This window comes from Podarcis erhardii (genome assembly GCF_964252035.2).
Source record: "Podarcis erhardii genome assembly, chromosome: 1".
Taxonomy (NCBI): Eukaryota; Metazoa; Chordata; class Lepidosauria; order Squamata; family Lacertidae; genus Podarcis; species Podarcis erhardii.
This window is the reverse complement of record NC_138497.1, coordinates 126,255,918-126,279,980: the sequence shown is the minus strand read 5'-3', so window position 1 is coordinate 126,279,980 and position 24,063 is coordinate 126,255,918. Positions and strand designations below refer to the sequence as shown.

The 24,063-nt window shown below is 44.0% G+C and overlaps 1 protein-coding gene across 3 annotated transcripts in view; it reads left to right on the top strand.

Moving 5' to 3' along the window:
* Positions 1-16,932: 16,932 nt before the first annotated feature.
* Positions 16,933-24,063, top strand: part of GLS (glutaminase) — a 73,529-nt gene continuing 66,398 nt past the window's right edge. For all 3 annotated transcript variants that reach the window (XM_081876345.1, XM_081876347.1, XM_081876346.1), the window contains exon 1: positions 16,933-17,323. In XM_081876345.1, the coding sequence (XP_081732471.1) occupies positions 17,031-17,323 (293 nt within the window). In that variant the 5' untranslated portion in view covers positions 16,933-17,030. The remainder of the gene's footprint in view (positions 17,324-24,063) is intronic.

Here is a 24,063-nt window from a genome sequence, read left to right as displayed (position 1 = left end):
CAGTTTCATCTTGTTAAATTCAAGTTCCAGGGAGCTCAAACAGATACTGTTAATATTTGACCACTTCCTTGTAGGATAAAATTCAAGGTGAGAATTTGCTACTTAAAATTCAGTGAGCTTGTAATTCACTCTGAGCTGTTTTACACAGGCCCCATAATATTGATCTATCTTTACACGAGGCTCCAGTCCAAAATCCACTTACCATAAGAGCAAAATCTCATTGAACTCAGTAGGGCTTACTTCAGAGTAAATATGCATAGGCTTGTACTATGGGAGGATAGGGCTATGAATGGCTACAAGTCAAGATGTTGTTGTTGTTAAAATTAATATACAGAGGTGCCTCAGAAGTCAAATGGAATCAGTTCTGGAAGTCTGTTTGACTTCCAAAATGTTTGAAAACCAAGTCATGACTTCTGACTTGCTGCAGGAAGCTCATGCAGCCAATAGGAAGCCGCAGAGGATGTTCAGATTCCAAAGAACATTCGCAAACCAGAACACACACTTCTGGGTTTGCGGAGTTCAGGGGCCAAAATGTTCGACTCGCAAGGCGTTCGGGATCCAAGGTACAACTGTACTGCCCTCCATCTGCAGCAGTCAGGGTAGTTCTACTTATGCAGACCCTCCAAGTGTTCCTATTTTTCAGGGACAGTCCCAGATTCACAGAAGCCATCCAATTTCTGATTTGATCCCAGAATGTCCTGCTTTTCCTTAGGAAAATGGCATGCATCTACCTCTGTCTTTTATATGTCTACACCCATTATGCTCTTTGTAGCATAGATCATGTGTGGCACAAATGACCCTCCAGGATGTTATTCTAAGTCCATCATGAGTTAGGACCAGAGTGTAAAACCATCTATCCTTGAAACTTCCTGGAAGAAAGAAGAAGCAAGGGAGGTGAGATAAAGGAAGGAATGTCAACAGCCTGACAAAAGTCAGATTGCCAGGAGAAATAGGGGCATTATTATGCTGATGAGTCGGGGAGGAAGAGCACCATCACCTCCCCCAAATATTTAGGGGTAGTCCGATAAAGGATTCCGGGGGGCGTTGCCTTGTCCAAAACCTATGGAGGCTAGGGCCTAAAGCGCGCTCCCGAGTGGTGACCCCTCAGGGAGCGCCTAGCGATGTGCATCTCAGGGGCTCCCCCTGTTGGTGTTAACCCCTTCCGTTTTTATCCCGGATAGTCTGATAGGACTAATGCCTAAAGCCAATACCACTCTTATCTGTAACCAATAAAGTTGTGGCCATTTGTTGCCCATTAACCTTAAATTCTGGTGTCCGGTGTCTTTATTTTACTCCAACTGGTGGGGGGCGGGAATTGCCATGCAACAGTGAAAGACATGTGACATTTGAGACCAAATGGCCTGGGCACATTTGAGGCATTCCAAGGTGATTGCTTTTCTTAATTCAAATACACAACAAAATTTATTAAACCTTTACCTATGGGGAGCAGTGAGGATTCCCACAGGTCCCCATTTCCTGTTCATTTCTGTAGATAAGGTAAACGTAAAGGACCCCTGGATGGTTAAGTCGAGTTGAATTTGACTATGGGGTGTGGCGCTCATCTCCACTTTCAAGACCAAGGGAGTCGGCATTTGTCCACAGATAGCTTTCTGGGTCATGTGGCCAGCATGACTAAACCGCTTCTGGCACAATGGGACACTGTGACAGAAACCACAGTGCACTGAAACGCCGTTTACCTTCCCGCCGCAGCGGTACCTATTTATCTACTTGCACTGGCATACTTTCGAACTGCTAGGTTGGCAGGAGCTGGGACAGAACAACGGGAGCTCACCCCGTCGCAGGGATTCGAACCGCCAACCTTATGATCAGCAAGCTCAAACTTGCTGATTTCCGTAGAAAGCAAAGTTATTATGGGGGGTGGGAATCTGTTACAAGATGGGCAGTTACTTTTACAGCAGGAAACTATTTCCATCAGTGTTAAAGCATGCATCTCTACCTCTGCCTGTTGTTATAGCATATGCCATCTCACGGCATAGAGCATGTGTAGTAACTTTGTAATAAAATAATTATGTGGCATTGTCAATTATTAATCAGGAGAGGCCTGACTATTTCTCCTTCCTATAACTCGGTCAATGTCATAAACCTTCAGTCATCACCGGAATTTTCATGCTTAGGAACGGTTTGGAAGATTAGAATCTTGTTCAAACACAGGTGAATGACCTTATACTGCAAGGGAACATTGTGTGATGTTTCAGGTAAGCATGCTGTCAAAAACTAGAAACATGAGATAAAATTCCCCCTATACAGAAGAAACAAAATCCTTTATTAGACACGAGGTTCACGTATGGGGGGGGGGGGAAGCTTTCCAAACAAAAATGGATACCAGAAGAAAATCCAAGTGGCATGGCTTTTGTTAAAGGGATTATTTTTGTTGATTTTCATAGATGTTTTCCTGCACTGCCAGCTTAAGCAATTTTGTTGCACGTCTCTTGATGCCCGACACATTTCTAAAAGCTCAGCATTCTGGAATTGTAAGACTTCTGTTGAACAAATGAAATGAGAAATTCAAGAACAAAAGATCAAGCTCACAAGCATCTGCTGTATGCCAGCCTTATACCAGAGAGTTCTTGCTGCTAGATATTAGGAACTGTCATATACTGTCAGACTAAAAGGTAAAGGTAAAGGGACCCCTGACCATTAGGTCCAGTCGTGACTGACTCTAGGGTTGCAGCACTCATCTCGCTTTATTGGCCGAGGGAGCCGGCGTACAGCTTCCGGGTCATGTGGCCAGCATGACTAAGTCGCTTCTGGAGAACCAGAGCAGCACACGGAAACGCCGTTTACCTTCCCGCCGGAGCGGTACCTATTTATCTACTTGCACTTTGAGGTGCTTTCGAACTGCTGGTTGGCAGGAGGGGATTCGAACTGCTGACCTTCTGATCGGCAAGTCCTAGGCTCTGTGGTTTAACCCACAGCGCCACCCACGTCCCTGTCAGACTACTGGCCCATTAAAGCTAAAACAGCCTGCTCTAACAAGCAGCCATTCTGAGTCCTGACCAGAATAGCCAATGTTCAAGGATGATAGGAGTTGTAGTTCCAATTTCTGGAGAGCAACACATTGATTTCCCATTGCCTTTATCTTATGTCTGCAAAACATAAATTGAAAAAGGTGAGGTGATTCATGCACACAGGGTTTTACAGAAACCCCATCACCAAAACACCAGTCTCTCTCTCTCTCTCTCTCTCTCTCTCTCTCTCTCTCTCTCTCTCTCTCCCCACCCACACCCATTAGCAGAGGTTGGGTGGCCATCTGTATTGGATACTTTAGCTGAGATTCCTGCATTGCAGAGGGTTGGACTAGATGACCCTTGGGGTCCCTTCCAGCTGTATGATTTTTGGAGTGGGTAATTTGTCACATATGTGGTGATATTTTGGTGGGTGGTCTCCATTGACAGGCCCCTACTTCAGTTTGTTCCTCGCCGGAGCAGAAACTAGCCATTTTGTTTTTGGCGGCAAGTCCAAATTTCAACAGCCCAGTGTGAAGGAACACCACCACACAGCACGTACTTAAATAACTCAAATCCATGTATTTCAGTAAGTCTGCATAGAGGAGGATGGTTGGATACCACCCTGTAATTTCAGCTTGTGAAAAATATAAAAAACAATAACATAGACCTATCACTCTTGTGTGAGTCTTGTAACTAACATAGTATACGTAGCTCTCATCAAAGTAAAAGATGACTGATACCCCACCCCTTTTGAGACTTTAGCCTCGTCCCCTCCCTTTTCCTTCCTCAGGATGCATTAATTAATTGCCTTTTGGGCACTATGCAGTCCTTTGACTCCTTCAGTAAGACTCTCTAACTGGGTTTTTAATGAAATGGATGAATCAGATTTGAATGTTATATATAGCTTTCTGCAGCCAATCGGAAGCTGCGCCTTGATTCCTGAACATTTTGGAAGTCGAACAGACTTCTGGAACGGATTCTGTTTGACTTCCGAGGTACGACTATAATAATACTAATACTACTACTACTAATAATAATATTTATACCCCACTCATCTGATTGGGTTGCTCCAGCCACTCTGGGCAGCTTCCAACATATATAGAAACATAACAAAACATTAAACATTTAAAAATAACCCCCCAAAAAATAAAATAGTCAAGGGGGTCACCCCTGAAATATTGCTATTCAAATGGAATGGTGTGCATGTGGCACATCTGTGATCAGTTATGCAGGCAGGGCTTGCCTGGACTCCCTAATATTTTATTCAATATTATTCAAATAATATTTTATTTATTGAATAAAATTTATTCAATATTTATTCAATATTTTATTCATTTTATTTATTTTATTCATACTCTCCAACATTTCTCCGATGAAAACATCCTATTCAATAATAATAATAGTAATATTTATACCTCACCTATCTGTCTGGGTTGCCCCAGCTACTCTGGGCCACTTCCAGCATATATAAAAACATAATAAAACTTTAAACATTGAAAAAACTTCCCTATACATGGCTGCCTTCAGGTGTCTTCTAAAGGTTGTATATTTACTTATCTCCTTGGCTCGGGGGTCGCATAACTCCATACCCTCCAACCTTTCTCAGATGAAAATAGGGACGTCCTAAGGAAAAGCGGGACATTCCAGGATCAAAACAGAAACCTGGGCAGCTTCTGTAAATCCAGGATTGTCCCTGGAAAACAGAGACACTTGGAAGGTCTCAGGTTACAGCAGAAGTTTTGCCATATTGCTGCTACTTTTGTTTTATTTTCTAGACAAACAACCCTAGATTCCTCAAGGGCAATAAACACTGGTTAGTTGCAGCTACCACTATCAGCAGGTGGAAATGGTCGGGGAGTAGAATCACTATCCGCTTCCTTTGCAGGAAGCAAATGCCCATAGCTCAATCAATGGTTGTTAGCTGGACTGTTGCCATGGCTGTGGAAGCACTGATAAGAGACAGCAGTCAAAATGGGCAGAAATTAATGGAAGCGAATGTATTTAGCAACCACACAGGAAAGGCGCAGAAGACTGAACATGCTGGGAGTGCCAGTAAAAATAAAATCAGTACATCATCTGGGAGTGTCCATTTAAAGTAGATGATAACATAGAAACACCACCATGAATAGATGGCAGTAGGCTTGTTCACACATTGTACACTGAACACAGGTACAAGCTGTCTCTACACATGTGCAAGTGTTTGTGTGAAAGGGTCAATTGATGCAATCGATCCTTATTGCAGTCAAAGACCAGACAACAGAAATAGCATCAAGAACATGTACTACACCCTTGTGGGTGCGGGTGGCGCTGTGGTCTAAACCACTGAGCCTCTTGGGCATGCCAATCAAAAGGTCAGGGGGTTGAATCCCCGTGATGGGGTGAGCTTCCATTGCTCTGTCCCAGCTCCTGCCAACCTAGCAGTTCAACCTGTGCAGCAATCCTGTTTGCTGTCCTGGCTTCTGCCTTCATCCCGCTGCCCTGAAGAGGCTTCACGCGACTATCCCAGAAGCCAGAACAGTCAGAGGCTATCCCAGAAGCCAGATCCCTTTTCTGTTCTGGCTTCTGGGATTCAGAATATTTCCCCCCCCCCTTGTTTTCCTCCTCCAAAAACTAGGTGTGCCTTATGGTCTGGTGTGTCTTATGGAACGAAAAATACGGTATTCTAACCAGTCGAAAACACCTGAGGGATGAAGCTAGTGGCCTGGAAAGAGTTCTGAGAGCCAATCACAGATGTCCATCCCCTGAACCTGAGGATGCCTTTTCTTGATCTAGAGGCCATAGGTTTCCCATGCTGTATTTCATGCCTGCTCACCAATGCACACTTCTCTAATTAATTTTTTTGCATAGAATCATAAGCAAGGTTGTATTTCTGCTAACTGAGTTACACATCTTATATCTTGAGCACATTTCAAGCCCGTGACTTCTCCCACAGCATCCAGGAACTGCTGTTTACTCCTCCCAGCACCATTAACAAACTATAGTTCCTAGAGTTCTTTGAGGAAAGACGCGGAACTTCATTGTTCATGTCGATGTGGCAGGGGTAGCAAAACCAGGGCAAGAGCATTGGAAAGAGGGGATGGCGACACATCGTTTGCAAGCCTTTGCCCACATAGCCAGTTCGTTCTCCAGACCAATGTTAGCTAACCAGGTGCAATCTCCTTGTGTATATACAAACATAAATTGGCCCAGGAGTGCTGTATATCAGCGTAGGTCAAGTTGATAAGATAAATGTATCAATGTCAAACAAGAACTTGTCCAAATGATTGGACACGTTGCAGATCTGTTGATCCAAGAGTTACACCACCATCAACATTTTTTTACTTTTTCAAAGAGAACTAGCTGGATAGGATGTAGCTTGGATTATGGCGTGGGGGTTTCCCCCTCCCATATCTCTTGCTGACGGAAGTTAATATTTTTTTTGGGAGTTTTGCAATGCTGATAACAATAGCAAAGGCACACTTAAGGTGCTTCCAAGAACTGTGGATTCTGTCTAAGTAAAGATACTAATTTCATGTCATGATGGTTCCTTGTGTCCACCATGACTGCAGATCAGAGAAAGGGGTGACTGGAAGTTTCAGCCGAGACAGTCACGCCATAGCCCATAATTCTCCTTGCACGGCTCATCAGATACCACAGGCTCATAGTGAATTCCCAGGTATGTTGCCTCCACTAAATCAGGAAAGCCTTGCAGTGAAGAGGCCACCAGATTCCTAGCCTGCTTGCCAAATATAGCTGGTTGCCCGCCCTTTGGGCCTGAGCTGGGGGTGGAGCAGATCCGCGAGTTTTGGTTTCTCTCACCTTCTCAGTTTTCCAATCCTGAATTCAGTTTTACAGATCTCCACATACATTTCCACCTAAGTGGTGTGAAAATTCATCATCACTTTAGCGCAATTTTATCAATTTATGCAATTTTGCCTAATACACACATTTTTTTGTGCAAAAGCAATTTTGCCCAATACAATGCATTTTTGCATGCTATTTTCACTAATGTGTGCATTTACCCTAGGATATGCACTTTCGTACATATTACCCAGACAGAGAAGTGCTTTGCAAAATTCAGAAAAGTGCAGATTTTAAAAGGATGGTTTTGTTTTGCTTTGCACATTGTTTTGGAAATTCGAACGGTTTCTCTTCTACCCCTGTCCTGAGCAGTAAAGCCTCATATTGCACAGACATTTGAAAGCTTGTATGCTGCATTTTGAATAGTAGTGCATTCCTTCTAGGTGGTGATGATACTCTGCAACATTTTGTTGCAGTCTGACTTGTATATATTGCCAGAATCAGAGGTGGTTGAATGCCAATCTATGTGAAGCAATATGGAGCTGTTGACTGTGGTATGCATCCTTAGGTATGCAGAACTATGCGAGTTTGCCATGAAAAGAAAGATTAAAGAATGCAAAACGAAACAATTCAAGGAGGCACTGTACAATATCAAACACTCTGACCTAAACAACAATAAAACTCTGTCCACAGGGTTACAATTTAAATAAACCTGGCACACGAGGAAAAGGAAAGAGGAAGGATGTAAGGAGAGACAATGGAGGAAGTGAGACTCAATTAACATATCTCTGTTAATTAGGGGAAAGTGCATGAAAAGAGATATCTGGGAGGGACTGAGTCATGCAAATATCTGGAGGCAACAGATTCCACAGATATGACTGTGCCAAAGAAATTGGACAGAGGCGTGAGACAGCATATGTCTCATTAGTCCACCTCGTGATATTCGTACTAGAGGAACGCAGAGCTCTGGAAGAAGTGTAAAGTGGAATTTAGAGGAGAAAAATAGGAGGAACAGAGGGCAAGCATTAATTTTTTTAAAATGGGGGAAATTAAATGAACCCAGCTAGAGAAAAAACACAAAGAGTAAAAAAAAAAAAAGAGGTGATGCATAGTCCTATCAATTGAAATAGAAGTAGGTAAAGAAAGGTAAAGGACCTCTGGAGGGTTAAGATCAGTCAAAGGCAACTATGGGGAGCGGTGCTCATCTCGCCTTCAGGCCAAGGGAGCTGGCGTTTGTCCGCAGACAGCTTTCCGGGTCATGTGGCCAGCATGACTAAACCGCTTCTAGTGCAACGGAACACTGTGATGGAAACCAGAGTGCACAGAAGCACCGTTAACCTTCCCGCCACAGCGGTACCTATTTATCTACTTGCACTAGTGTGCTTTTGAAATGCTAGATTGGCAGGAGCTGGGACAGAGCAACGGGAGCTCACCCCGTTGTGGGAATTTGAACTGCCAACCTTCAGATTGGCAAACCCAAGGGGCTCAGTGGATTAGACCACAGCGCCACCCGCGTCCCCGGAATAGAAGTGAAGTTAAGCGATAGAGTGGATGCCAGTGGGTTTGGATGGGATGAAGGAAGATCAGCAAGTAAGGTATGAATAATAATAATTTATTATTTATACCCCACCCATCTGGCTGGGTTTCCCCAGCCACTCTGGGCGGCTTCCAACAAAATATTAAAACACAATGGTCCATTAAACATTAAAAGCTTCCCTAAACAGGGCTACCTTTAGAGGTCTTCTAAAAGTCTGGTAGTTGTTTATTTCCTTGACATCTGGTGGGAGGGTGTTCCACAGGGTGGGTGCCACTACCAAGAAGGCCCTCTGCCTCGTTCCCTGTAACTTGGCTTCTCACAGCAAGGGAACCACCAGAAGGCCCTCGATGCTGGACCTCAGTGTCCGGGCAGAACAATGGAGGTGGAGACGCTCCTTCAGGTATACTGGACCGAGACTGTTTAAGGCTTTAAAGGTCAGCACCAACACTTTGAATTGTGCTTGGAAACATACTGGGAGCCAATGTAGATATTTCAAGGCTGGTGTTATGTGGTTTCGGCGTCCACTTCCAGTCACCAGTCTAGCTGCCACATTCTGGATTAGCTGTAGTTTTCAGGTCACCTTCAAAGGTAGCCCCACATAGAGCGCATTGCAGTAATCCAAGTGAGAGGTAACTAGAGCATGCACCACTCTGGCGAGACAGTCTGTGGGCAGATAGGGGCTCACTCTGCGTACCAGAAGGAGCTGGTAAACAGCTGCCCTGGACACAGAATTTACCTGCACCTCCATGGACAGTTGTGAGTCCAAAATGACTCCCAGGCTGCGCACCTGGTCCTTCAGGGGCAAAGTTACCCCATTCAGGACCAGGGAGTCCTCCACACCTGCCTGCCTCCTGTCCCCCAAATACAGTACTTCTGTCTTGTCAGGATTCAACCTCAATCTGTTAGCCACCATCCATCCTCCAACCGCCTCCAGACACTCACACAGAACCTTCACTGCCTTCACTGGTTCTGATTTGAAAGAGAGGTAGAGCTGGGTATCATCTGCATACTGATGAACACCCAGCCCAAACCCCCTGATGATCTCTCCCAGCAGCTGCATGTAGATGTTGAAAAGCATGGGGGAGAGGACCGAACCCTGAGGCACCCCACAAGTGAGGGCCCAGGGGGTCTGAACACTCATCCCCCACACCACTTTCTGAACATGGCCCAGGAGGAAGGAGCGAAACCACTGTATAACAGTGCCCCCAGCTCCCAGCCCCTCAAGACGGTATGAAAATGAAGAGGCATAGATGATCACTGGCTATCAATGACTATTAGACATGGGGGCTATGTTCTGCTTCTACTGTTGGAGGCAGTATGACTTGGATGGAGAGACCACTGATGTCCTGCTTTTGGACTTCCCTCAAACTTCTGATTGGCCACTGCAAGAACAGTTTGGTGGGCTAGATAGACCCATGGCGTGATCCAGCAGGGTTCTTCAGAGAAAATAATAATAATAATAATAATAATAATAATAATAATAATAATAATAATTTATACCATAGTTAAAGCTATGGTTTTCCCAGTAGTGATGTATGGAAGTGAGAGCTGGACCATAAAGAAGGCTGATCACCGAAGAATTGATGCTTTTGAATTATGGTGCTGGAGGAGACTCTTGAGAGTCCCATGGACTGCAAGAAGATCAAACCTCTCCATTCTGAAGGAAATCAGCCCTGAGTGCTCACTGGAAGGACAGATCCTGAAGCTGAGGCTCCAATACTCTGGCCACCTCATGAGAAGGGAAGACTCCCTGGAAAAGACCCTGATGTTGGGAAATATGGAGGGCACAAGGAGAAGGGGACGACAGAGGACGAGATGGTTGGACAGTATTCTCAAAGCTACTAACATGAGTTTGACCAAACTGCGGGAGCAGTGGAAGACAGGAGTGCCTGGCGTGCTCTGGTCCATGGGGTCACGAAGAATTGGGCACGACTAAATGACTAAACAACAACAACAATTTATACCCTGCTCACCTGGCTGGGTTTCCCCAGCCACTCTGGGTGGCTTGCAGCACATATAAAACCATAGTAAAATGTCAAACATTAAAAACTTTTATGAATATTAATAAGCACACAATGACGTAATCAAAAATGTGCCTGAAGATGCAGTGAAAAACACAAGGTCAGTCAAACTCACAAACTCAAGATTTCTGGTGTGCGACATACAGAACTGGAAATGGAAGGAACTCAGGAAGAAGCTGAAAGAAAGAGAAAAAGACGCTCAGAGAAATTCAACTTAAGGAAGCAAAATATTGTCCAAAAAGAAACATAGCCAACAGGGAGAAAGAGGGGGGTGGGACTGAAGATGGGGTACAATCTTGGGCCCCCAAAAACAAAAGAACATATGAATCATGCCATTGGCAACAGAGAGAGAGAAAGGATGAGTTTTTAAAAGTATTTGGAATCCTGAGAACACCAAAAGAGTGAGGAAACGAAACAGAAAAATGTCGATTAGTGGAAAGACAATAGGAACAGCTGGACAGATGAGAAAGCAACTATAAAGGAACAAGGCGGCAGAAACCAAAAGTCATATGAAGGTGGTAAAAGACTAGAAATCTCACAAAGAAATAGAAGAAAGATTTAAAAATGACAGTTACAGATAGGTAGCCGTGTTGGTCTGCCATGGTCAAAACAAAATAAAAAAATTCCTTCCAGTAGCACCTTAAAGACCAACTGAGTTAGTTCTAGGTATGAGCTTTCGTGTGCATGCACACTTCTTCAGATAAATGACAGCATTTCATTAGACAGAAAAAGAAAATCAGTAAAATAAAGCTATTTCGGAAGAATGCAAAATCCATAAATCAGGTTAAAAGAAATACTTTCTAAGCATTGCACAAGTACAACTGTTCTAAGCATTTAGCGAAGAAAGGCAAAGTAGGAGTGATTACAGCTGGCATCAAAGAAAGATTTAAAAGATGAAAGGGGGTCTAAAGAACAGGCAGGAGGTTTGAACTATGCAGTGTAGGATAGAAATCGGGTAAATTTTTAACGTATCGTACAGTGGATTCATAACACTTTTGTAATTTTTGCAATTTTACATTGCTTTGTGTGCCTCTACAGAGTTTTTTTCCATTAATGGATGGATGGATGGAAGGCAGTTTGTTTGTACATTCTTAAAACAAATAAATGAAAGCAGGAGACAAAAGAAAATCAAGATGATGAAAAAGAAGCTAGAAAAGAGGGAAATGAAGGGTTTCATAGAAATTAAAGAAGAAGCAAATTCGGGAATAGTAGCAACATTGGAATTAGCATTGCTATATCTGTAAGGTAAAGGTAAAGGGACCCCTGACCACTAGGTCCAGTCGTGGCAGACTCTGGGGTTGCGGCGCTCATCTCGCTTTATTGGCCGAGGGAGCTGGCGTACAGCTTCTGGGTCATGTGGCCAGCATGACTAAGCCGCTTCTGGCGAACCAGAGCAGCGCACAGAAACGCCGTTTACCTTCCCGCCGGAGCGGTACCTATTTATCTACTTGCACTTTGACATGCTTTCGAACTGCTAGGTTGGCAGGAGAGGGACCGAGCAATGGGAGCTCACACCGTCGCGGGGATTCGAACTGCCAACCTTCTGATCGGCAAGTCCTAGGCTCTGTGGTTTAACCCACAGTGCCACCCGTGCCCTAATTATATCTGTATATAGGACCAAATCAATATGCTACTAATAGAAAGAAGTGGGATATCTCCTTATAGCAGCCAGAACATTGGTAGCCCAACATTGAGAGCACCTAAAGGGGCTCACCTGGGACAGGTGGTACAATAAGGTGTGGGAAACAGCCCTAGCAAAAAAGCTAATGCAATGCTAGCATCTGGCAAGCGGCAAGAATAAAAAAAGACTCCTTCGCTGCAAACTGGTGTTTTATACCTTTCACAAACCAAGAAGGAACATGACGTTTTGTACCTTCAGTCCTTCAGACCAAATGGCTTGTCTAATGAGGAAATCAATTTATTTTTCTTCCGTGCACCCGATTGTAAAAGAAAGAAGCATACTTAATTCCCGATTTCCACATGTGCTTTCGTTTCTGTGTTTTGCTTTTGCTTATGGTTGTTATACTTATGTGAAAAACACTTCAGTAAATATGTTTTCAACAACAGAGGGAAAGAGGGAAGTGATGAAGAGTCCAGGAGCAAGTTGCATTTTCATGAGGCCTGGACACAAATGTGAATTTTGAATGTCTTTGTCTGAGGTACTGTAAGCTGTAATTTAACCAGTGGAGCCTCACTCATTGACTTGTTTTTCTCAGAGCAGCTAAATGCTGAAGAACCAAACTTTGATGTGGAAGAATTCAGGGAGGTTCTTTGCCTTATCTTTTGCTGAGAAGTTGCAAAATGAAAAGAAAACCAAAATGATTACCGTGTGCTAGGGTTGTCTTGGACCATCTCCACATGTTAGTATGATCTTCCCAGAACCACCAGACTGATCATTGTTGTGGAAAGAGTGCTAAAATGATGAGTCTTTAATGTTCTTTGGCCCATCCCAGCAGCTGCCTGGGTCAAAGATGGAGGGAGTTGGGAGGATGTGTGAAGGCAACTGGAACCACTTACAGTAGGGAGACCCCATAACATGATGGGGCAGGAGTTCTGCAGGCCCATGGAAAACTGCAGCTATCCCTGGTAGAGAACCTTCATTTGTCTAGCGCCTGTGAAATCATTTTGCAATGGAAAATGCACAAATAATGTTATATAATATCTAATTTCCTCATTTTTATCATATGATCTCTTAATCTCTCCCTTCATCTATCATATTGCAATCTGGCTATCAGATCGCTGTTCTCCAACTGTTTGCCTTTTACATGTTTTCTAGGTTAAAATTACCATAGTTACTGTTTATACTTCTGTTCCTTCTCCTCCAGGGAATCTGTTGAATAGGAACTATTCCCATTTGAGTTGGAATGACAAATAATTGTAATTGGTGCCAGAATAAAATACATATTATTTTCAGTATGGAGAGCTGAAAACAACCTTTTGTGTTGGTATTATGTGCCCAGTGGGTATTCTGCCTTTATTCACATTTATACGGTATGTGCTGAATCCAGTTAGAGTCAAGTTTCCCGAGAGGAATATGATTTGCTTCTAGAAATCAGGATTTATGTGTCCGAATCTTTAGCTTTTCTGTTCAGAAATCTATTTTTCTACATTAAATGTGATGCAACCGGCCAAACTGCTTAAAATAGCATTGTAAAAACATTCCATGTCACTTTCAAGATAATCCTTAGTTTCTGCTCCTTATATAATATTGGTCCTGCAGATCTGATGTGCTGATTTATAGTTCCTCTCAAACATTTGTTGATGGATTTGCCTGAACTGGAAAAAACCTCTGCTGCCTTCCTCCCAGAGGTTTTCTACAAAGGAATTAGCAAACTTTCCTTTGCATTATAGAGATGAAAATGTAACTATCAACAAATGATAATTTGTGAGGAGTCATAGAGTAGGATGGATTTACTGTTCATAAGCTATAGGGCACAGAATCGTGGTATAGATATAAAGATACGTGAGCCTTATAAAGTTGTGGAGATTTCCAAATAAATTAGATACTTGAAAACTGGAATATGTATAGCCTAAGACATCTTAATTACTAGAAGAATGTTAAAATGCCATATTTTTACATTTCCACTACAAAACCAGGCTATCAGTTATAACCCCAAATTGTTAAACTACTTCCATACTAACCAGATAACTATGAAATATGAGATATACTAATTGGAGAGAGATGACATATGGTATCAGGAGCAGGATTTTGTATACAGTATTTAAAGAATATGGACCTCAGAGATCTATAAATGACTGGATCATCTATAAATTGCCACAGCCCTTTTTTTTAACCCCTCATATTTTCAGTAGTTTGGGTGTTGAAGAGATTTCGATCAAAATGTATTAATTGCTAATTGCTTAAGGATTATGTTATAAATTACTGCTGTGTGTCTATATATATCCCTATGAATGTAAATGTGGGTTCCTCCTTTCCCCCAGAAGGTGGCAGCACATTTGGTATGTCATGAAAAGTAACTTGTATCCATGGTAACTACAGCGTGACATTACTTACAGCTGTTCCCTCCATTCCTAACACATTTTAAATGAGTCAGGAATAGAAAGTGCTACATATGTAATACGTGCTCAGATCAACACCTTCAGGAACACTTTAACTGTTTCTGATACTAAGCCTTGCTAAAAGGTGCTAAACGGTCATTTTATTGCCATGGGGCTGACTGTTTCCCTTTCGCTAACGAAAAAGATAAAGGGACTTCTCCATTTCATGACAGAACATGTCTATTTTAGCGAAATCCCACGGAAAATTTGGAAAGGTTCTAAAATGTTGCTGCCTATGCATTTTTAAATTTTTAAATGCATAGGCATCAAAACGCATTTTAAATGCATGTGCATTGAAATGCATTTTAAATGCATATGTATTTAAATGCACATTTAAATGTATGTATTTAAATGCATATGCATTTTTTGAATGCACTCCCCCCGCCGGCTTTTTGTATCCCTTTCTATCGGCGTCGATCCAAACTCTCTCTCCTTCTTAACTCAAAACTTCCGTTTTCAAATAAGATATTAAAAAGAAAACGACGTCCTCGGGGTTCAGAGATCTGCTGCCTTTTCCCCTTTCTGCTCGTGTCAGTTACTCGACCAAAGCGCCTGGGGTTTGTGCAAACTTCCAGAAACAGAAACTGTAACCAGTTGTTTTTTTTAAAAAAGGAGAATGCCAAAAATGTCTGAGCTTGAGGGACGAAGAGGGAAAACCGAGCATGATGACGTTGAACTTGCAATAAGACATCTGGGCTAAAATGCCCAGGAATCTAATCACAGGCGAATCCTACGTGCCCTTTCGAGCGTCTGCCTCCTGCCCACACAAGTTTTCCTGCCCACTAGTCCTGCTGGCCGATCTCCCCCCACTTAGCTCCCTACTTAGGCCTCTGGGCAAGCTATTGATCCTTCTCTTTTCTCTGATTTTTTTTTTTTAATAATTTTTATTAATTTTACAACATAAACAAAAAACAAACAAACATAACACGACTACCCCATACCTCCCCTTCACTGCATCCTTGTTTTAAAATTTTTTAGCAATCCTTCATCCATTTTTATATTTAATTCTCTTTAAAATTTTCTTAAGCTTAAATTTTTACAGCTGTAATTCTTTATATCAAATCCCTTGACATCTTAACATTCCGAAATTTTACAACAATTTTTAAGATAAATTTTAAATTTTTTCCAGTCCTCTTCCACTGTCTCTCTCCTCTGGTCACGAATTCTGCCGGTCATCTCTGCCAGTCCCATAAATTCAGTCACCTTGGTCTGCCATTCTTCCAGAGTAGGTAGTTCTTTAGTCTTCCAGTACTTTGCCAAAAGAATTCTTGCTGCTGTTGTTGCGTACATAAAAAATGTTCTATCTTTCTTTGGAATCATTTGGCCTACCATGCCCAAGAGAAAAGCCTCCGGTTTCTTTGCAAATGTCCACTTAAGGATTTTCTTAATTTCATTATAGATCATTTCCCAGTAGGCCTTAATCTTCGGGCAGGTCCACCAAAGATGATAAAAAGTTCCTTCGCATTCATTATGATTTTCTCTCTCAAACACATTATATGTCAGTCTTGGGGCGATGTCTATCTACCCTGTTTCTGGGGTGCAAATGAAATCCAATCCAATCCGAGCATGCACCGACCGAAAAAAAAAATGGTTTATTACTATTTTTATTAGTATTCTTTTGCATTGCTTCAAAACCAGCATATCATCCAGGATTAACGTATTGTTGGGGTGCAAGCTCTGGAAAGCTGCCACCGCCACAAATCCTTTTTGCGAAGGGGCTGGCTAGTCAGCGTGGTGGCGTCCAGATTGTGGCAACCCACAACCTGGTAGAGTTGGAAGGGGCACCCCAAGGGTCATCCAGTCCAACCCCCTGCAATATTTGAAGGGAGCCGCTTCGGCTGTCCCTGCTTTTTAAAATCTCCACCTCAGTTATTGTGCATTCATAACAAACTAAGCAACGGCTCTGCCCCAGGAATATAGTCAATTTGTAGAGGGAGGAGTGATCGTCCCAGACTTTAGGAATCGCTCAACTATGGGGGAAAAAAACCTAACGGTTTGGGGGCGGGGAGATTGCAGCCCGCCTCACCAGGGACTAGTGACCTAGCTGTCAGGTTCTCTTCTCCTGTTTTCTTGGTTTGACACCCTGTTGCCCCATTCCCTCTTGAAAAGCTATTTTTCTCCCAACATTTGTTGGTGGTGGGGGGGAGAGCCAGGAATCCTATCGAATATTTCCCTTCCCCTCAGGCCCAAGGGCGTTTATTGAAACAAAACAACAACAACAACGTGAGAAGTGTTAATTGTGCTTGTACACTTGTGGCTGAGGGGGGGGGGAGAGAGCAGGGGAAACACCCCGAAATCTCTGAGGGCTGGAAGCAGCCTCGGAGTTGGCTGGACTTCGGCTATCTCCCCTCACAGCCCGCCGCTCCCTCCTTTCCCCTCTGCAGGCCCAGCTCCAAGTGCGCCACATCTTCCAGCCTCCCCTTGAAGGGGGGAGGAGGCGCCGGGCCTTGGGCCGCTTTCGGAGGATTGACGCGCGGGCTGAGCCAATGGCCTCCGACAGCGTCGGGCGGTGACGGCGGCCGCCGCCCAATCGGCGGCTCGCGCCCTGAGGCGGGCCCCGCCGGGGCGTGTGAGAGAAGCGGGGACGTCGGGTCGGCGGCTGGCTGAGGCACTTTCCTTCCCGCTCGGCAGCTGAAGGGAGAGAGAGAGAGAGGGAGAGAGAGGATGATGCGGCTCCGGAGCCCCGCGCTGCTGAGGGACCTGCTGAGGCTCAGCCAGAGCGGAGCGGCGGCTGTTGGCGGGCCTGGCTGCTGCCGCCGCCCGTTGCTGAGGCGGCTCCATCCCGCCGCCGCCGCCGCCGGTTGCGCCCGCTCCTTATGCACCCGCTCGGAGGGGATTCTGGACGAGCCGGGAAAGGGCCCTCCGCCGCCTCAGCAGCAGCAGCCGGCGTCGCCCTCGGCGGAGAAGCCCGGCGCCAACAACAGCCACAGCGCCGAAGCCGGCGGCATGGGCGACAAGTGAGTGCGGGTGGCGGAGAGGGGATGCCAGGCCACGCGGGGAGGAGGAGGAGGAGGAGGAGGATGCCAACCGGCTGCAAGGGAGGCGCCTCGGTTTCCTCCCTGCCTTTGACACGTGACAGGGCGCCCGCCGCCTTGCACGTCAGCACGGGGCAGTCCCGTGTTCCCCTCCCCACGCACTTAGGATCTTCCAAAAATAATAATAAGTTTTTATTTATATATTTTGGCCACGCGGGGAGGATGCTGCTGCTCGGCTTCCTCCCTGCCTTTGACACGTGACAGGGCGCCCGCCGCCTTGCACGTCAGCACGGGGCAGTCCCGTGTTCCCCTCCCCACGCACTTAGGATCTTCCAAAAATAATAATAAGTTTTTATTTATATATTTTGGCCACGCGGGGAGGATGCTACTGCTCGGCTTCCTCCTTGCCTTTGACACGTGACAGGGCGCCCGCCGCCTTGCACGTCAGGGTGGGGGCAGTCCTGCGTTTCTCTAGCCACACACTTAGGCTCTTTATTGCCATCCCCCCTTGAATAAGTTCTCGTTTATGTATTTCCGGGAGGAGCGTGGGGGAAGAAGTTACAACAGCATTTTCCAATTTGCAGTTATTTAACTTTGGGCTCTCCAGCCCTCCCCACCCCCCTAAAAAAAAATCCCTCCATGGTTTCCCTAATTTTCTAAATAGTGCTGCACGAAATACCTTTATAGAGTTATACCGTTATAACTCTATACTTTATCTTCATGGTGTTTTCAAATATAACCACTTAAAGTTCTTCAAACCTTCCAAAATTGGTACGTACAGGTTTTTCTAGGAGTGCAAAACCCAAGCTGAAGCTTGTGTCCTTTTGCTATGTGTGCATGGATAAGTTTAGTTTCCCCTGCCAGGGGTCCATATTCCTCTTGACGTTTAGTTTCCCCACAGGAATTGGGAGCCACTCTCATGCTCCCTGGGTTTTGGGGCGTGCACTGCCCTGACCCAAGGGTTTGGTTTCGGAAAACTTCAAGTCATGTGGTTGAAAGATGCCTCTAAGCATGTGCTGACTGCTCCTCCTCATTGCTGAATAAAATTTTGGTGAGCGCTCCACTCATCTAAGGACTCCAAAGAAGTGGGGCCCCAAGCCAGGCATGCAGGTGGCTTCCTGTTAAACTTGAAGTCCAGCACCTTTGATTTTAAACTTTAGACACTGCTGCTGAGACTCTTGCTTTGCAGGGGGTTGGGCTAGATGACCCCTCTGGGTCCCTTCCAAATCTGATTCTATGAATCCACGTGAGAAATGCTGTTCATTTGTGGTATGTTGATGCTTGCTGGTTGTGGTGTTAAAGCCTGTTAGCTACAGCCACAAAGTGACTGACAGCACAACCCTGTGCATGTTTACTTGGAAGTAAGCATTTGGTGTAGCTTACTGTCTAAGAAGTGTGTTCAGGTCTGTAGCTATAGAAGCATGATCTACCATCTTCTCCTTTGAGAAAGGGTTGTAGCTCGGTGACAGATCACATGCTCTGCATACAAAAAGTCCCAGGTTTCAATTTCTGTCATTTCTAGATAGAGTTGTGAAGGTCTCTTGCCAGAAACCCTGGAGGACCACAGTGTTGATGGTACTGAGCTAGATGAGCAGTGGCCTGGTGTATTTTTGGTTTCTATGGAAGCCGCCCAGAGTGGCTGGGGAAACCCAGCCAGATGGGCGGGGTACAAATAATAAATTATTATTATTATTATTATTATTATTGGTGTAAGGCAGCTTCTTTTGTCATATGTTTACAAAATAATGGGAACTCCTGTACTGCTGGGTGTGTTGGATGAAGGAATGTGTGTATAAAAGTGATCACTTACATGTAGCATTGGCAATGTATTATTCAGATTTGATCAGGCAGCGATTTGCGGTATTATACTGCTCCCTTCCCAATGCAAAGCTTTATCACTGTACAGAATGCAAGAGTGGATGAATTCAGAGAATTTTGTCCCTGAAATGCTACACTGGCTGCTGTGTCATCCTTTACCCTTCTTGGATCAGTTTTCTTGACCCTTGCAAGTTCCCAGCCTCAAGAACTGAATGTTACAGATAGCGTAAGATGAAACATTTATCTTTAACAATGAAACATCTGAGTTGTTGCATATAGCTTGTGAAGAATATTCTAGTTGAATTAGTCATTCCTTCAGTGTTGGCAAAAGAGATAAGTGGATACACATCTTAGAATGAATGGCATTGTTAGTCTTAAAGTGGCACAAAAGTTTTTTTATTTTTCTCTCTAGGAAGGCACTGTGATAAATATCCCCCCCCCCCCCAGTAAAGATAATGTTGGCTACATGAAGAAACTGAATTATCAAGTTTGATGCAAATTTTCTGGCTCCCCCCCCCACCAGATCAGTGACAATTGGTCATACAGAATATTATTTTTGTATTGGCTAGTATCTCAAGGTTGTAAGTAAAATAATTTAATTTTAAAAGCTGGTTTTGGTAACACAAGTAGGCAGTGCTAGAGATCACCTTTAAAACTTTGGCTAAGGTAGTGTGCAATATCTCGATCATTGGCTGGTATGTAGATGAAACTGCTTTGAGATTAAAGCAGGCATGGGGCAGGATTAATGAAAAGATAATATAAATCTAAGTTTTATGTCCAGAGACTCTGCATTGGTTTCTGGAGCACACAGGGTGTCAGTTATGGCTTTGAGGAATAGTATGCAGAACCAGAGATCTTGGTGCTTACTCTTAACTTTAGTACTACAGTGATATTTGGGCAGCACATTTTACATATTTGCTGTGTATTATTGTCGAAAGTGAACAAAAGCTGCCTGCTATAAATAATGGTTACTCAGATTAAGGCTTACTGTTATCTCACACTGGGTAAAATATGTTCTCTTAGCTGAATAATTTAAAGTAAAAAACTTTTTTGTCTTTTTTATTTCCATGAAATATAATTTTACATCCCCTTTAAAAAAGTGGATCAGAAGCTATTATAGTACTGCAGAGTAGTATGCAGTCTTTAGAACAATCTTTGCCAAGCTGGTGCCCTCCTGCTGGCCTGGGCTCATGGTATAGTTGAAAACATCTGAAAGGCACCAGATTGGCAAAGACTGTTTTAAAACATTCATTGGTACCATCTTCTAAACTGCTCACTTTCATCTGGAATAACAATGGAAATATCAAGAAAAGTTCTGAGACGGAGGCCCACAATAGTTATGCATTGTTGTTTGTGTTTTCTCCCAACTCTTTTTCAAAACCAAAAGCATCCTGGAAGTTATGAGGATGGGCAGAGGAAGGGGCTGCTTATTTATTCCACCCCTAGATATTTTCACTTTTGAATCCCACCATGAGAAAATATGCAGGTTGTATTTTTTCTTCTTCATGGAAAAGTAACTAGAGGGTGATTTTGAATGGGAAAATAGCTTGAGGGTAAAAAGTTAAAGTGCTTGTCCCTCCTATCACCATATAACTGTTGTCAACTACCAGTATATACCTTGAAACCAGCAGAGGTCTATATGGAGCTTTCAGGGGTCAGGAAAATAATGTAAGCAGACAGTTGTATGGTGCCCATGGTTCAAGTTCATGCCACTACAGACCTGAAAGGATGTGAGGCTATTTCCCTGCAGAAGCTAAGCTGGTTTAACTGGTTAGTGCCTGGATGGGATACTGCCTGGGAACCACACATACGTTGCCTTGTTTCATGATGAAAGAAAGACTCTCAGCAGACATTCTGCAAAGACACCAGGCTCTGCAACTTAAAAGGAATTAAGTAACACTAAAATCAATTAACTTCATTAGTTTTTGGATTTGTTGATGGTGGAATATAAATACTTTAGCATGGGATTTGTAGTTGAAATTTAAGTTGCTTTTGCAGTGAGAATTGTGTGGAGGTAAGAAGGGCTGTTTTCATTGACCCCAGCCCCAATAAACTCCATGTGTCGGAGAAAGTCTGGAATTGAGTAGCCTGTTCTGCATGTGTTCTTGCTAGTGAACACAGAGTTTTAAATAAGGTGTGAGCCTGCATATATAGAGTAGGCTTCCCACATCATACATTCTCCCACCAATACAGCGTGATGGAATGGGAGAAGGAACCAGCTGTCTCTGCTGCAGCTTGCAGTTAGTGAAAAAAGTGCTTAGCCATGACTCCCAGTTCAGGCTACGTGCTAAGCCAAAGTTTGGCTTAGCACAGTGTGACGCAGGAGCAAAAAGGACCCAGGAGGAGAAAAGCAGCTGGTAGCATCTCTCTGGGAGCCTGCATGTGTGTGTGGCCTCAGTAAGTCATAGTTTGGCTTGGCATGTCATGCTGTCATCCACATCAGGTAACCAATGAAGCTGTCAAATAGACTAAACCTGGTGAGATGCTTCCAGATACTGTTTTGAATATTACGTCCGTGCATTACAGTTAGTCATAGTTTGGCTTGGCATGTCATGCTATCATCCACATCAGGTAACCAATGAAGCTGTCAAATAGACTAAACCTGGTGAGATGCTTCCAGATACTGTTTTGAATATTACGTCCGTGCATTACAGTTAGCCCTTTGCATGCAGTTAATTGCATAACCACCTTAAAGTTTCTTGGCCACATTTCTTGTATATGTGGACTGTCCCAGGTTAAAGTTCTCAGAGTTCTTAACCTAGCTCACGGTTGTCATCTGAACTAGTCACATGTTTAACCCATTATCAGTGATAGTCCATTATTTGAAAAATAAGACTTTAGAGCCGTCTTGCCCCCAAATGGCAGCTAGATATTACATTTGGTGACTGTAACCTTGGTTTAAGGAGCCATTTGGCATCTAGCTTATATATCTGAGTTTCTAACAATGGCTAGGTTTGGGGCAGAATCCAGAAGTACATCCAGAGTTTGAACTGGAGCCTTCAAAGGAAGTGTTGCCCCATCCAACACAGTTTGAATCCCTATTCCCTGATCCATCTTAATGTTAATCTTATATAATGTATAAATACCTCAGAAGTGTTTCCAGTAGCTAAAAGTAGCAAATTAGTGGTTGGGGTAGGAATCTTGACTACAGCACATTGTTGCCATGAGCCTTTGACTTAACTCAGTGTGGTGTAGGAGTACGGTCATGAGCCTCTTTCTAGGAGCCCTCATGGATCCAGTAAGCCATACAGTAAGCCATATTATTATAAGTTCCATTATAATAGTGCCAAACTTTAGAATTTTAAAAAATTCTAAGTTTTTTAAAATACTGCATTCAATTGGCATTCATTACAGTGGTGCCCTGCAAGACGAACGCCTCGCAAGATGGAAAACCCGCTAGACGAAAGGGTTTTCCGTTTTGGAGGCGCTTCGCAAAACGAATTTCCCTATGGGCTTGCTTCGCAAGACGAAATGTCTTGCGAGTTCCTGCGGGTCCCCCCCCCCTTTTCCTAAGCCCTAAGCCGCTTATCAGCTGATCCGCTGATAAGCCGCTTATCAGCTGATCCGCTAAAAGCCGCTAAACCGCTAATAGCGCTAATCCGCTAAGCTGTCAATGGGCTTGCTTCGCAAGACGAAAAAACCGCTATACGAAGAGCCTCACGGAATGGATTAATTTCGTCTTGCGAGGCACCACTGTACAGTGGTACCTTAGTTTACAACCATAATCTGTTCCAGAGGTCCGTTTGTAAACCAAAACAGGTTGTAACCCAAGGCGCGCTTTCAGCAATGGGGCCTCCAAAAAATATTGTTTGTAATAAAAAAAGGGTTGTAATCCAAAAAAAGGTTGCAAACCGGGACACGCACTTCCAGGTTTGTAATCCAAGACGTATGCAAACCAAGGTACCACTGTATTTGGGTGGGGAAGTTAGATCCCCAGGATAGGGAAATGACCAAAATCTGAAGAGTTACAGTAGCAGTCCTATATCAGGGCAATCCAGAAACACAGTGTCTTAAGGAGAAGCTGAGGACAAGCATGGTGAGGCAGTCCAATAAGGTGTGAAGTAAAGCCGAGGGCAAACACAGCAGAGCAGTCCAAAGGTAGGCAGATTTTCAAGAGGCAGGGGTCTGTAGCACAGGGTCAGTCAGGGTAGACAGCAGCTGCAACTTGTTTAATTCAGTCTTCAGCAGTCTCTGCTTTCATTTTTGAAGGGCCTGGTTCATATGGCCCTTGAGGCACACAGCCCCTTAGTGGCAGTTACAGATAGGTAGCCGTGTTGGTCTGCCATAGTCAAAACAAAACAAATTCCTTCCAGTAGCACCTTAAAGACCAACTAAGTCAGTTCTTGGTATGAGCTTTCGTGTGCATGCACACTTCTTCAGATAAGATAGCCCCTTAGTGGGTGGCTGCTGGTGGCTGTACCATTGGAAGCCAGCATTCCCTGGGACTGGAGGTAGTTTGACCTCCCCTTTTGATTCCACAAGTGAGAAAGTTGTCCCAGGTGTGTTGGCAAACTCATTCACAGCTTCAGATTGGTGTAAGGTCACTTCTCCAGAGATGTTTGTGGGTTTGTGCCTGTGTTAGCGCTGGAGTCAGGAGGCCCCATTAAGTTTTTCAGCTTTATGTCATCAGGGTCCATCCGATGAGTCATCTCTGCTTAGTCATGGGTTAGACATGACATAGACAGGATCTTTTTTACTTCTGTGAGATCCTTCATGGAACAAAAGCCTAGCCACTCCTGCTTTATGCCATGCTTTTACATTAGAAGGCTTTATAATACAGGTGGCGATCGTATTATATGCTCATTGGCGGGGTGTGCATAAATGCACCCCACTCTGTTATGCCATGCCCCTATTCTGCCCCCGGTCTGCCCTCTTTGGATCCAAAAAGACCTGTGCGTTGGCGA